The sequence below is a fragment of the Sus scrofa genome, chromosome 4 (assembly GCF_000003025.6).
Source record: "Sus scrofa isolate TJ Tabasco breed Duroc chromosome 4, Sscrofa11.1, whole genome shotgun sequence".
NCBI classification, from domain to species: domain Eukaryota; kingdom Metazoa; phylum Chordata; class Mammalia; order Artiodactyla; family Suidae; genus Sus; species Sus scrofa.
The window spans coordinates 123,921,120-123,936,527 of NC_010446.5; the positions used below are offsets into that span (position 1 = coordinate 123,921,120).

General features: G+C 37.6%; 1 protein-coding gene across 15 annotated transcripts in view; it reads right to left on the reverse strand.

Moving 5' to 3' along the window:
* Nucleotides 1–15,408, reverse strand: part of CCDC18 (coiled-coil domain containing 18) — a 172,711-nt gene that overhangs the window by 83,539 nt on the left and 73,764 nt on the right. For all 15 annotated transcript variants that reach the window (XM_021090190.1, XM_021090199.1, XM_021090200.1 and 12 more), the window contains 4 exons: nt 14,646–14,789; nt 12,465–12,668; nt 8,095–8,232; nt 4,080–4,280 (listed from right to left, as the gene is read on the reverse strand). In XM_021090190.1, coding sequence (XP_020945849.1) covers nt 4,080–4,280; nt 8,095–8,232; nt 12,465–12,668; nt 14,646–14,789 — 687 coding nt within the window. The remainder of the gene's footprint in view (nt 1–4,079; nt 4,281–8,094; nt 8,233–12,464; nt 12,669–14,645; nt 14,790–15,408) is intronic.

Genomic DNA, 15,408 nt, shown 5'->3' on the forward strand with positions numbered 1-15,408 from the left:
AGGAGTATCCTTTAATTTGAGCTAGAGAAAATCACAATGTTAAGAGTACAGTAACTGGAAGTCCCCATTTGTAGCTCAGTGGTAACGAGCCTGACTAGTATCCATGAGGATGTGGGTTCGAACCCTGGCCTCACTCACTGGGTTAAAAGATCCAGCATTGCTATGAGCTGTGGTGTAGGTTGCAGATGCAGCTCAGATCCTGTGTTACTGTGGCTGTAGCTTAGGCTGGCAGCTGAAGCTCTGATTCAACCCCTAACCTGGGAACTTCCATATGGCACAGGTGTGGCCCTAAAAAGCAAAAAAAAAAAAAAAAAAAAAAAAAGAATACAGTAACTGAACCGAAAAATTCAGTAGAGGGTTTCAACAGCAGACTACATCAAGGGGAAGAAATGATCAGTAAACTCGAACAGAGGAAATAGAATTCTTCCAATAACAGGAGCAAAAAGAAAAAGGAATAAAGAGTGAAGAAAGCTAAGGAACTAAAGGGACATCATCAAGTGCACCAATATATATATTATAGGAGTCTTAGATGAAGAGAGAGAAAGGAGCATAAAGCTTACTCAAAGAAACAATGGCTGAAAAATTCCCTAATTTGAAGAAGAAACAGACAACAGATCTAGGAAGCCCAGAGTGTAGCAAGTATGATGAATCCAAAGGGACCCACATTGAGATACATTATTATTATTATTTTTTTAAAATTAATTAATTAATTAATTTTTTTTTTTGCTATTTCTTTTTTTTGTTTTTTTTGTTTTTTTTTGTCTTTTTTTTTTTGTTGTTGTTGTTGTTGTTGTTGTTGCTATTTCTTGGGCCGCTCCCGCGGCATATGGAGGTTCCCAGGCTAGGGGTTGAATCGGAGCTGTAGCCACCGGCCTACACCAGAGCCACAGCAACGCGGGATCCGAGCCGCGTCTGCAACCTACACCACAGCTCACGGCAACGCCAGATCTTTAACCCACTGAGCAAGGGCAGGGACCGAACCCGCAACCTCATGGTTCCTAGTCGGATTCGTTAACCACTGCGCCACGACGGGAACTCCAGAGATACATTATTATTAAATCTTCAAAAGTTAAAGACAAGAAGAGAATCTTAAAAGCAGGAAAAGAAAACACCTTGTTATGTACAAGGGAACCCCATTAGATTATCAACAGAAACTGAAAGCCAGAAGGTAGTGGCATGATATATTCAAAGTGCTGAAAACAAAAACACCTGACAACCAAGAATACTCTTCCTGGCAGCTATCCTTTAGAACAACTTTTAGCGAGGTCAGGGATGGAGCCTGTGTCCTCACAGACACAACCCTGCTAAGCTACAATGGGAACTCCTGAATCAGTAATTTTTAAAAAACAACAAAACCCCCTAACAACAGAAGTCTAGGACCAAATGGCTTTGCTGGCAAATTATACCAAACATTTAAGAATTAATACCAATCCTTCTCAAGCTCTTCTAAAAAAACAAGAGGAGCAAACATTTCCAAACTCATGTTTACAAGGCCAGCATTATTCTGATACCAAAACCAGACAGGGATGCCACAAGAAATGAAAATTACAGATCAATATAACTGATGAACACAGACACGAAAATCTTCAAAAAATGTCAAAAAACTGAATTCAATGATACATTAGAAGAATTATATACCATGATCAAGTGGGATTAATTCCAGGGATGTAAGGAAGGTTCAACATCTGCAAATAAATGTAATACCACATTAACAAAATGAAGGCTAAAAACCATTTGATCATCTCAATAGATGCAGAACAAGCATTTGACAGAATTAAATACCCATCTATGATGAAAACTCACAACAAAGTAAGTATAGGAATAATGTACCCCAACACAATAAAGGCCATATATGACAAGCCCACAGTTAACATGTGAACATTTCATTTAACATTTCAACGTTTCAACAGTGAAAATCTGAAAACACTTTCTCTAAGATCAGTAGCAAGGCAAGGATGCCTACTCTCACCACTTCTTCAACATAGTATTAGAAGTCCTAGCCAGAGAAATTAGGGGGGAAAAAGAAAAGAAAAGAAATAAAAGGAATCCAAATCGGAAAGGAAGAAGTAAAATTGTAACTATTTGTAAATGACATATTATGTATAGAAAATTGTAAAGATGCCACCAAAAAACTGTTATAACTAGTAAATAAATTCAGCAAAACAGCAGGATACAAAATCAGCATGCAAAAATCTGTTGTATTTCTATACATTAATAATGAATTATCAGAAACAGAAATTAGTAAAATAATCTCACTTACAACTTCATCAAAGAGAATAAAATGCTTTGGAATACATTTACCAAGGAGGTGAAATACCTGCCCACTGAAAACTATAAAACAATGATGAAAGAAACTGAAGATAAAGTAAACGGAAAGGTATTTTGTGCTTGTGAACTGAAAGAATTAACATTGTGAAAACATCTGTACTATCCTAAGTGATCTACAGATTCAACTCAACCTCTGTTAAAGTTCCAATGGCATTTTTAACAAAAACAGAACAAGTAATTCTAAAATTTGTATGGAACCATAAAAGACCCCAAATAGCCAAAGCTAGTCTTGAGAAAGAACAAAGCTGGAGGTATCATACTTCCTGATTTCAAACCATATTACAAAGTCATAGTAATAAAAACAATATGGTACATATTGGTATAGAAATGAACACACAGATTGATGGAACAGAATAGATAGCCCAGAAATAAACACATGCATGTACAGTAAATTAATTTTTGACAAAGGAGCCAAGGATATTCAAAGTGAAAAGGATAGTATCTTTAATAAATGGTGCTGGTAAAACTGGATAGCTGGATCCAAAAGAATGAAACTGAACTCCAGTCTTATACCATACACAAAAATCAACTCAAAAGTTCAATCCCTGGCCTGGGAATTTTTATATGCCATGGGCGCAGCTGAAAAAAATAAGTAAAATGAAAAGGAAACCTACAGAATGGGAGAAAATATTTGCAAATCATTTATCTGATACGAGGTTAATATCCAAAATACATAAACAACTCATACAACTTAAGAGAAAAGAAAGAATCTAATTAAAAAATGGACAGAGGAAATGAATATACATTTGTTTAAAGAAGATATACAAAGGGCCAAAAGGTACATGAAAAGGTGCTCAGTATCACTCATTATCTGGGAAATAAAATTCAAAATCAAATGAGGTATCACCTTACATCTGTTAGAATGGCTGTCATCAAAAAGACAAGAAATAATGCTGGCATAGGTGTGACGAAAAGGGAGCCTTTGTATACTGTTAAGGGGCATGTAAATTAGTACAGCCGCTAATGGAAAATAGCATGGAGGTTCCTCCAAAAATTAAAAATGTAACTACCAGACAGTCCAGCAACTTTACTTCATATTCAAAGGGAATGAAAAAAGGATATCAAAGAGAGAGCTGCACTCCTATGTTTACTGCAGCATTATTCACAATACCTCAGCTAAGGCAAAACTTAAGTGCCCATCACAGAAGAATGGATAAAAAATATGTAAATATATATAATGGAATATATAATGTACCCTTTGGGATAACACGAATGGACTTTGCTAACTGAAATAAAATAGAGACTACAAAAACAAATACTACACAGTAACACTTAGTATGTAGAATCTTAAAAAATGAAATTTAGAGTCAAACTCAGCAAAAGTCAGTAGGAAAGTGGTTGCCAGAGGCTGGGAGGTGGGGGAAACAGGAGAGGGTGCTAAAAGGCTACAACCCTCCAGGTATAAGATGACTCAAGTCTGGAGGACTAATGTATAATATGATGACTATGGTTGCTAACACTGTAGAGCATAATGGAAATATGCTGGAAGAGTAGAAATTAAACGTTCTCACACACACACACAAAGACTTTTAAAAAGTTCACATTTGAACGTTTATAAATTATTTCTCTTGTGGTATGAAGATATAACATATTAATAATTCCCAAATTCAGTGTCCTCCAAATAAAGTGCTTTTTATTCAAACAGGTCTACTTGGGGTTATTTGGTCCTCTAAAAACTATAAGGATGGAAATAAGTCAGAAATTTACTTTCATTACAGTTTTGCTTTGTGTACTTTTATACACTTACTTACTTTAATAAGTAATGCTTCATTTGTAGCTTCAATTACTTCATTCCTGTCTTGGACTTGTTGATGCAAATTGCTTACAGTGTCCTGAGCTTCTTCTAATTCTAGTTTTGCTTTCTCTAACTGTTCATTCAGCTGCTGAACAGAAGTCTTTTGAGAGTCAGCAGAAATCTTCCACTTCGCATGGTTCTCCTGATGTGAAATCATCTTTATAGCCCCAAAATTTAAAAGGAAAGAAGAAAATAAGGTGAAGTTGGTTTCAACAACATTCTAATATTTTCCATTTCCACTTCAATGACGGTAAATTCTGCTTATAGTTACAAACATGACTTCTCATAACATACTGGAGGGAAAAAGAGGGATAAAGAATCCATAGTCTTAAAATTACTTAAGGAGTTCCCATCGTGGTGCAGTGGTTAACGAATCCGACTAGGAATCATGAGGTTGTGGGTTCGATCCCTGGCCTTGCTCAGTAGGTTAAGGATCCGGCTTTGCCGTGAGCTGTGGTGTAGGTTGCAGACGAGGCTTGGATCCCGAGTTGCTGTGGCTCTGGTGTTGGCCGGTGGCTACAGCTCTGATTCGACCCCTAGCCTGGGAACCTCCATATGCTGCGGGTGAGGTCCTAGAAAACACACACACAAAAAAAAAAAAAAAAGTAAAATTACATAGGAACAGTTAACTAAATACAATGGACTGCTTTTGGATCCTGATTTGAATAAATCAACTATAAAGACATTCTTGTGATAATTGAGGAAATTTGGTGATATTAAAGAATTAGAGTCAATTTTTAGGTGTGATAAAGGCACCGTGGCTATGCTTTTAAAAAACAGCTCTTGGGGCGCTCCTGTTGGGGCTTAGAGGAAACGAATCTGACTAGCATCCATGTAGACGCAGGTTCAATCCCTGGCCTCGCTCAGTGGGTTAAGGATCCGGTGTTGCTGTGAGCTGTGGTATAGGTTGCAGACATGGCTTGTATGCCCCCACTGCTGTGGCTGTGGTGTAGGCCAGCTACAGCTCCAATTTGACCCCTAGCCTGGGAACCTCCATATGCTACGGGTATGGCCCTAAAAAGATAAATAAAAATAAAAATAAATATAGCTCTTGAGAGTTCCTGTCTTGGCTCAGTGGTAATGAACCTGACTAGGCTCCCTGAGGATGCGGGTTTGACCCTGGCCTCACTCAGTGAGTCAGGGATATGGCGTTGCCGTGAGCTGTGGTGTAGGTCACAGATGTGGCTTGGATCCTGCACTGCTGTGGCTGTAGTGTAGGCTGGCCGCTGTAGCTCCAATTCGACCCCTAGCCTGAGAACTTCTATACCCTGGGGGTGCAGTTCTAAAAAGCTAAAAGTAAAAACAAAAAAACAAAATAAAAATAGCTCTTATCTTTTAGAGATAGTTTTTGAAATGTCTACTAATAAAATAATGGTAATTGGGATTTGCTTAAAAAAATTATGTGATATGCAGGGAGGGAAGAAAGGGAAGTAACTGAGGTTCAGGGTACGGTGACCAGACTTCCCAATTTGCCTACAACTGTCTAGGTTTTATGCCTAGTGTCCTGGCGTAGACAGAAAGAGCACTTTTTCATCTCAAAAGTATTTTCTTTTAGATTAAGATAAATGATCGTTGTACTTATAGATTAAATCAAACTGGCCATGAGTTGATAATTATTAAAGTTAAATAATATGTAGGAGGATTCACAGCATTCTACTTTTGAATATGTTTAAAATTTTCCACAATAAAGTTTTAAAAAATCTTATTCTCATTGAAAAAAATCAGGAATTTTGCAATTATTAAGTGACTTTTTTGACAATTTTGTTTTATTTTTTGGCCACACCCATAGCATGTTGAAGTTCGCAAGACAGGGATTGAAACTGCACCACAACAGCAACCCTAGCCACAGCAGTCATAACTCTGGATCCTTAATGCACTGTGCCACAAGAGAACTCCCAGGGGTCTCTTTGGTAAACATCAATCATTGCTATTCCCACAACATAGGCACCATCTTTTTTTTGGCTGTTCTGAGGCATATGGATCAGATCAGAGCCACAGTTGCAACCCATGCCACAGCTGCAGCAAAGCCAGTTCCTTACCCCGCTGTGCCTGGCTGGGGATGCAAACTTGCATGCCAGTGCTGAGAGATGCCACTGATCCCAATGCACCACATTGGGAACTCCACGGAAGGCATCTTTACGTTTCTAATTTTTTGAAACTTGAGGGTGTGCCTTGCATAAATTTGTAGGTTTTGCAGGTGATCACTGACTCTAAGAGAACAACCTCCTTGCAGAGGTGGGAACTGGTTCTAGAAGCTTTACTGTCAAGTCATATATAAACACTTCACAGTAGCCCTGGGCCTTTAATACAGTGTTCCCTGCTAACGCTGGTGTTTCCTAGAGATCCAACGCACTGTATATAAATACTGCATTTCTCTGGAGAGGGTGTCTTTCTGTAAGAATCACTGTTCAACAGTCTTGGGGAAACTCAGCATAGAAGGTGATCCAATCTGATTGCAAATGCAAGGTAATGGGTCCAAACTGATCACTGTCCAGTTGGGAGGCTTCATTTATCAAAAGCTGTTCCATCAGAATCTAATTCATACTGTGACACAAGTGCTGGGTTCTCTGAGAGCTGCTTTTAGTGTCTGTTCAGAGCACTGTACTGTCTGCACAATGAAAGGTCTCTGCCATTCACATCATGTTCCGATGGACATACAGCTTTCATCCTTCCGCTTGAATGGGTTAAACAGCTGTTCCACTATGAGGCTTACAAGGACCAGCGTGTCTAGGCCTGGTGAGAAAGCACTGTGTGAGGTGCCTTCGGCAGGCCTCAAAGGCACCAGTGGCAGGCTCTGTGCAAGTGTCCATATTACATACTTTTATATGATACATAGTAAATATTAGTACCAGATATTAAACAGCAATACTAGAATCAACTTTTATAATTTATTTTATGAACTGCTTATAAATAATTTCAAGAAGTTTATAGAACTAAAAGTAAAAAATTGGATAATTAAAAATAAAAGTAGAATACAGACCATATAATGAAAGCATACTGAGTAGTTTCTGGCAACACATGAAATGAACCAATTATTACTGTTGGTCCCTAGACTAAGCAGCTAATATCAATTAAATAATTATGCTGAACCCATTAGGATTCACATTTGTCTCTGAAGACCAAAGGTTCTAATCTCTTGGCCTGAGGATTGGATTCAGCTTGCGAATGTGTTTTGATGGACAAACACAATATTTTCAAAGGGATCTGACTCCAAGTGCATTTAAGCAAGACATGGTGACCAGAAACCTGACATCCCTCACAAAGATGTTACCAAACTCGCTTCAAACAAATTCAATGTAAATGTATTTGCAACTGCTGCCCTATAGAAAAATGCTTTATTAGAACTTCATAAGTAATTCTGGATGTCTCCAAATATAGTTTTTAAAAAGACAAAAAATGCTATTCTAATTGATAACACTGCCCATCTCTATAAAGGCTCAAAAAAACAAAGTAGTGCATTGCCTAACTTGTTAATAGAATAAATGTTGGAAATTGCAATGCATTAATGGATTCACATCACATGAAACTGCTTGTATTGGTTACTAAATACCTCCAGTTAGTTTTGGCAAATGCTACTTTATAACCAATAATGACAGTGATAATGATGTGCCAGGCTCTGGTGTAAGAACTTTAACTACATTAGTTGATTTAATCCTTAACACAGTTCTATGAGTAGGCAGCATTATTATAGCCACTTGAGTCAGAGATGTTAACTGCCCAAGGCCACATAAATGCAAAATTAGGAGCTGAGATTTAGAACCAGGATGCCTGGTTAAAGAATTCAAGCTCTTAACCCTATAGAAAATATTAGTTCACCGGAAATGAAGTGAAAGTTATATATTTAGGCTACCAGAAGTGGAAGGCCACAATGTGATACTCTATAATAAACATTTAAGAGCTAGACTTTTAACTGTCAGATAAGTCAAAACATGTTAGCAGGGAGTAAAGGAACAAATTAAATTTTTCTTTACCTCTAGATGATAAGCTTCTTTGAGAGATTCTACTTCTGCTGACAATTTCTTGATTTCGGCTTGCATTCTTGCTTCTAAGTGAGCTTCACGTACTTGAGAAGCCCCCAATTCTTCAGCTAAATGGTTTCCATGAGCTTCCTTAAAAATGACATATTGATTAAGTAAAGGCTACATTACTTGTTTATTCGATTAATATAGCTAAACCAATTCACCACATTTATGGAAGTACTTTAAACTTGTATAATATTATATAAACACTCATACACAAATTGATTTTTAAAATTTTTGGCTGCGCCCGAAGCATGCAGAAGTTTTCAGGCCAGGGACTGAATCCCAGCCACTTCAGTAACCTGAGCCAAAGCAGTGACAACACCAAGTCCTCAACCACTAAGCCATCAAGAAACTCCCAAAGTTAACTTCTTAAATGTACACTTATTATTAATCTAGGTTTTAATCTAGATATTTAAGAGGCTACTATTGGGAAAGTATTAGTATATTGTTTGTTTTTAAAATTTTTTTTACTATAGTTGATTCACAACATTCTGTCAATTTCTGCTGCACAGCAAAGTCATCAGTTAGTATATTGTTTAAGAGAAGTTCACTAACCATTACCTTTTGTAAGATAAACTAATAACCACAGCAGAATGAACTTTGGCAGATAATGGTCTACTCTTGGGTATGAACATACATTTTTGCTCAACAAATGTGCGTTTATCTAAACCTATTTGTGCTAGTTGTGTTTGAGACTATAATTATGTGATTTTATTATACATTGTAAATATTGCTGAAATATGCATGCGAAAGGAGTATTTTTATATGAAAACCAAGTTACATGGTTTGAGAAAATTCAATGAGTGAGTCACAAACATTTGCTGCCAAATTAGAAGCCCTCAAGGAGTTCCCGTTGTGGCTCAGTGGGTTAAGAACCCAACATAGTGTCTGTGAGGATGCAGGTTCGATCTCTGGCCTCCTCAGTGAGTTAAAGATCTGGTATTGCCGCAAGCTGGAGCACAGGTCAAAGATGTGGCTTGTATCTGTGTTGCTGTAGCTGTGGCATAGGTCAGCAGCTGCAGTTCCAATTTGACCCCTAGCCCGGGAACTTCCATAAGTCACAGGTGCAGCCATAAAAAGAAAAAAAAAAAAAAAAAAAAAAAAAAAAGGCCAGACAGTTGTAAAATATTGTGGGAACTCTCATAAAAAATATAAGAGATACTATCCTCTGATTAACAAATGTCTTTTAATTCTTTATCCACTTTAAGAAACCAAAATTGGAAACTACAGATGATGGAATATGAATATGGCTTATGCAAGAAAGTCTATGTGGAATTGTAATCAAGTGGCCCTACCTATACACAAAAAACCAAGATTTGGTCCCATATTAAAAGATTAACACGTGAGAACTTCCTTTGTGGTTCAGTGAGCTAAGGATCTGGCACTGTTACTGCACTGGCTCTAGTTACTCCAATGGCATGGGTTTGATCCTTGGCCCAGGAACTTTGGCATGCTTCAAGTGCAGCAAAAAAAACCAAACCAAACCAAAACAAAAACCACACACACACAAAAATGAATGTATACTTAGAGTTTTGAAGAAAAATATATTTAAACTGTCTTTTTTTTTTTTAATCTTTCGTTCTTTTTAGGGCCGTACTCGCGGCATATGGAGGTTCCTAGGCTAGGGGTAGAATTGGAGCTGTGGCTGCCGGCCTACGCCAGAGCCAGAGCAAGGCCAGCTCTGAGCCACATCTGCGACCTACACCACAGCTCACGGAAATGCTGGATCCTTAACCCACCAAGCGAGGCCAGGGATCAAACCTGCAACCTCATGGTTCCTAGCTGGATTTGTTTCTGCTGCGCCACGACAGGAATTCCTAAAGCGTCATTTAAAAAAAATAATTATCCACATTCACTTATTTTTTGATTAATTGAACTTAGTTTATCAGATATAATTAATTATACTACATTTAGATATCATTGATAAGGACAGAAATAAGATAAATATAGATAGCTTCCATTTTCCTAGTAAACTCCATGTGCCTGACATATTCTAATAAAAAGTTCTTATAGGAGTTCCCGTCGTGGCGCAGTGGTTAACGAATCCGACTAGGAACCATGAGGTTGCGGGTTTGGTCCCTGCCCTTGCTCAGTGGGTTAACGATCCGGCGTTGCCGTGAGCTGTGGTGTAGGTTGCAGACGCGGCTTGGATCCCGCGTTGCTGTGGCTCTGGCGTAGGCCGGTGGCTACAGCTCCGATTCAACCCCTAGCCTGGGAACCTCCATATGCCGCAGAAGCGGCCCAAGAAATAGCAACAACAACAACAACGACAAAAGACAAAAAAAAAAAAAAAAAAAAAAAAAAAGTTCTTATATATATTCTTTATTAGTCTATCTAAAACTGAATAAAAACATCGTTGGGTTAACCAAAATTAAACATCAAAACACTTTAATTCAATTCCCATATTGAATTAGTAACCAAAATAGAAAGCAGAAAATCACAAGAACTTTTCTAGAACACCAATAGCTATATTTTTCTCAAAGTCTAAGTAATTAATTCAAGTATACCAATCTAGATATTTTTAAGAGAAGTTGTTAATTTCAATCTAATACTAGGTAAATACAATTCGTATTAGTGCCCTTGCTTTTTTTTTTTTTTTTGCTTTTCCTTATATACTATTTTTTTTTTTTTTTTTTTGCCCTTGCTTTTTTAAAGGCACTTTTCCTCCTTGAGGGTTCTGACTGGAGGTTATAACAATTATAAATTTAGATAGTTTTCATTTAAGAATGGCTACAAATGAAAAAATTTTTACTTAGAAAAGATTTATTAATTTTTTTCATCAAGTGATAAATTCACTTGAAAGTTGGGGGTTCCTGCTGTGGTGCAGTGGGTTAAAGGATCCAGCACTGCCACAGCTGTGGGTCACATTTAGTCTCTGGCCCAGGAACATCCATATGCCATGGATGCAGGCATAGAGGGAAAAAAAAGATGGGAGCTCCTGTTGTGGCTCAGAGGTAACGAACCTCCTGACTAGCATCCATAAGGATGTGGGTTTGATCCCTGGCCTCACTCAATGGGTTAAGGATCCAGCATTGCTGCAAGCTGTAGTGTAGGTCGCAGATGCAGCTTAGATCTGGAGTGGCTGTGGCTGTGGTGTAGGCCAGCAGCCACAGCTCAATTCAACCCCTAACCTGAGAATTTCTACATGCTGCACATGCGGCCCTAAAAAGCAAAAAAAAAAAAAAAAAAAAAAAAAAGAATAAAAGAAAAAAATTCACCCTTGAAAATCTTAAAGTGCTTTATAACTCAATTTATTGAAAACTAAGAGTTCCTGGAGTTCCCATCATGGTGCAGCAGAAACAAATCCGACTAGGAACCATGAGGTTGCAGGTTTGATCCCTGGCCTCGCTAAGTGGGTTAAGGACCCGGCATTGCCGTGAGGTGTGGTGTAGGTTGCAGATGCAGCTCAGGTCTGGCGTTGCTGTGGTGGCAGCTGTAGTTCTGATTTGTCTCCTAGCCTGGGAATCTCCATATACCTCAGGTGCAGCCCTAAAAAGCAAAAAAAAGAAAAGAAATCTAGAAGTCATGGCTCCGCAAAAACGAATCTGACTAAGCATCTATGAGCACACAGGTTCAATCTGCTCAGTAGGTTGAGGATCTGGTGTTGCTGTGAGTTGTCTTGTAGGTCACAGACACAGCTCATACCCCCTGTTGATGTGGCTGAGAGGCAGGCCAGCAGCTATAGCTCTGATTGGACTCCTAGTCTGGTAACCTCCATATGTGGCCCTAAAATTAAAAAAAAGACAAAAATAAATAAATAAATAAAACTAACCAGTTTGACCAAAACTCAGTTCCGAGAGACTTCCTACTAAATATAACAGATTTTTTTTCATTTTAAAATTGTGGTTAATATATAGAGTTCACATCATGGTGCAGCGGAAACGAATCTGACTAGGAACCATGAGGTTTCGGGTTCAATCCCTGGCCTTGCTCAGTGGGTTAAGGATCTTCCGTTGCCATGAGCTGTGGTGTGGGTCGCAGATGTAGCTCGGATCCCATGTTGCTGTGGCTCTGGCGTAGGCCGGCAGCAACAGCTCCAATTTGACCCCTAGCCTGGGAACCTTCATATGCCGCAGGTGCAGCCCTAAAAAGACAAAAGACAAAAGACAAAAAAAAAAAAAAAAAAGTTAAAATTTTGGTTAATATACATACAACATGAAATTTACCACCTTAACCATTTTTAAGTATAAAATTCAGTGGCATTAAGTACATTCACATTGTTGTGGAACACAATTAACTTTTGTAAGAACTACATTCTACAGTTGAAAAAAACAAATGTCTTAAGATTTTCAGTAAGGTAAAATTAGAACAGGAATTACTTTCTCTTTAGAGAGTTGCTTCACTTCCTCCAGTTCACTTGAGAGCCTTTCTATTTCTCGCTGCGCCTGGACTTGCTGACGATGAGCCTCCACCAGTTCTGCATGAGAGTTCTGCATCTGTTCCCGAGTTAGCCTCAATTCTTGCTCCAAGTCTATGGCCTCCTTGTACTGAGTTGCAATGTACTGTTCCTGCTCTTTCATAACCTGAAATGCACAAGATATTTGAAAGTTTTAAAATAAAATGATACAGATAACCTTCCTTCCTTTTTGTCTCTCTCTCTCCCTCTCTCTCTTTCTTTCTTTCTGGCCATGCCTGAGGCATGTGTAAATTTCCAGGCCAGGGACTGAACCAGAGCCACAGCAGTGACACCAGATCCTTAACCTCTAGGCACCAGGGAACTCCCCAGATAACCTATTTCTTACTCTGATTTCTCTTGTAATAAGTAACTTAACTCCTCCCAATGAAACCTCTACATAATTTAATATACAATGAACAGCATCTGCTATGAAATACATTCAGAAAATGTTTTTTTCTTTTGTAATACTAAGAAAATGACAAAAGTACTATAATAAACTTGGTACTCACTGGTATATTTCACATGACTTTAATTTGCAAGCTGCATAATCCTTCAACATTATGTGACATGATAAAATATATAATAATATGCAGGGAAGAAAAAAGTTAATGTTTGATTATCTATGTCAAAGATGGAGAATATACTGGCACGAATAATCAAAATTCGCCATTAATCCACACAGCTGGGTTAAGAATGACCTTATTCTCTGTGAAAGGGAAATTTGTCACTGGGATTATTACTTCTGAAATACTTTTATATTCCTCAGTTAAATCCTTAATAAAGTATTATTTCTTGGAGGAAAAAACATCAGTAAAAAGTAAATTTGTTCTGTATTAGCTTGGTGAGGTAGATGGTAGGTAATGTTACTTGATTTTAGGGCTAATAAGAAAGAAAGAAACTAGTACGAATCATTAGGACCCTGATGTTGAGAATGGGGGGGCCCAGGGTCTGGTCCAACTGTGCTATATATTTATTAGTAGAAATCTCAGATAAATATTTTCAGCCAGTCCTTGTTAGAGAATATGAAATGACTGAGCCGGTAACCATTTTTTTTTTCTCACTGGGGCCCAAACTTGCTCTCAGAGAGCCTGCTTAATTTATGTGTGCAATGCAACAAATACTTATGCCTGTTTACTATGTGACATGTACTATTCCAAGTGTCGAGGATATGGAAGTAAACAAAGGAGACAAAGTGGCTACCCCTGTGCAGTTTGCATTCTACTGGAGGAAACAAAAAAGGCAATTAAACACAATATGGAACTACATATTAAGCTCTAAAGTTCAGCATAGTATTTAAAAATGAGAAAAAGTTACATCCATGAGAACTTTTAGAAGCAAATTCAGGAGTTCCTGTTGTGGCTCAGAGGGTTAAGAACCAGACTAATATTCATGAGGATGTAGGTTCGATCCCTGGCCTCATTCAGTGGGCTTAGGATCTGGCATTGCATGACCTGCGGTGTAGGTCGTACACATGGCTCGGATCTGGCGTTGCTGTGGCTGTGGGTGATTTGACCCCTAGCCTGGGAACTTTCATATGCTGTAAATGTGACCCTAAAAAAAAAGAGAGAGAGAGAGAGAAAGCAAATTCACTTTTTAGGATGCCAAGTAGGTGGAATGAGTTCACAATAGTCAACACACACATAAACTAATGATATGAAGTCATCGAACAATCGGATGGCTCAATGTACTTGGCCTCAATAATATACAATTATTTATTCACTCATTCTCTGGATAGAGTTCCTCAAGGACAAAGGAGTCCATCCTATTGATATCTGATCTCCAGCTCCATTACATAGCAGGTTCTCAATTTAAAAAGATATACATTTGTTCAACAAGGGAGCATATATCGTGGATTTACTGTGTGAGAGAGATCATCCCAATGCCTGTAGAGAATACAAGGATAGAGAAGACGATGCTCTCACCTATAATTAGAACATCAGAATAAAGTAATCAAGAAGACCAAAGAAACTCATATGTAGGTATCTGGTACAAATAATTAGCCTAAAAATACTTATGGCGCAGTTTCTGTATAATAAAATCAATCAGTTTAAAACATAAAGATTTATATCAATCTTGTTTCTTAGGAGGAAAGTAATTTGCTTACATTTTCCATTTCTTTCATTTTTTGTTGTGCCCGTTCAGTTTCTTTTTTCAGTTGACTGATCTCTTGTTCATTCTGTAGTGTTACAAACTCTTTTTCTCGAAGCTGTTCTTTAGTGTTTTGTAATTTTTCATTCAAACTTTCTATCTGAATTTTAAACAGAGCAATGTTAATATAACTAAAGAAAAATAATTTAATTATAACTTCAGTCCAAGTAAGTTGAGCTTTAAACATGTATATATAAAATAGTAAAATTTAAAAATGTATTTTTAAGACAACCATAACTTTGACATAAACATCAGAATTTTTGTGCCTAATAAGATGATTATATGTATATCTAAAAAATACTAAAAGAAATGAAAGTCTCAATCACATTTTTTTAAGAAAAGAAAATACGGGTATATTAAAACAATAAATGTTACATGACCTTTCAAATAACTTTATAGGTAATATGTGCATGTGATAAAAAACACAATTAGTGAAAACAAAGCCCCCTTCTCACTGTGTTCCCTCCTTAGAAGCAACCATGGTTAACTTTCAATAACTTGCAAATCCTTCCAGTTAACCTGCAATTATTTGCAAATCCTTCCAGAGATATTTTATACATAATCAGACATGCATACATTATAAAAATATGTGCGCACACTGACACACAAAAAAACTACATTCAAAACAACATCAATATTACAAAGCTACAGTAATCAAGACAGTGTGGTACTGGTACCAAAACAGGCATATGGACCAATGGAACAGAATAGAGAACCCA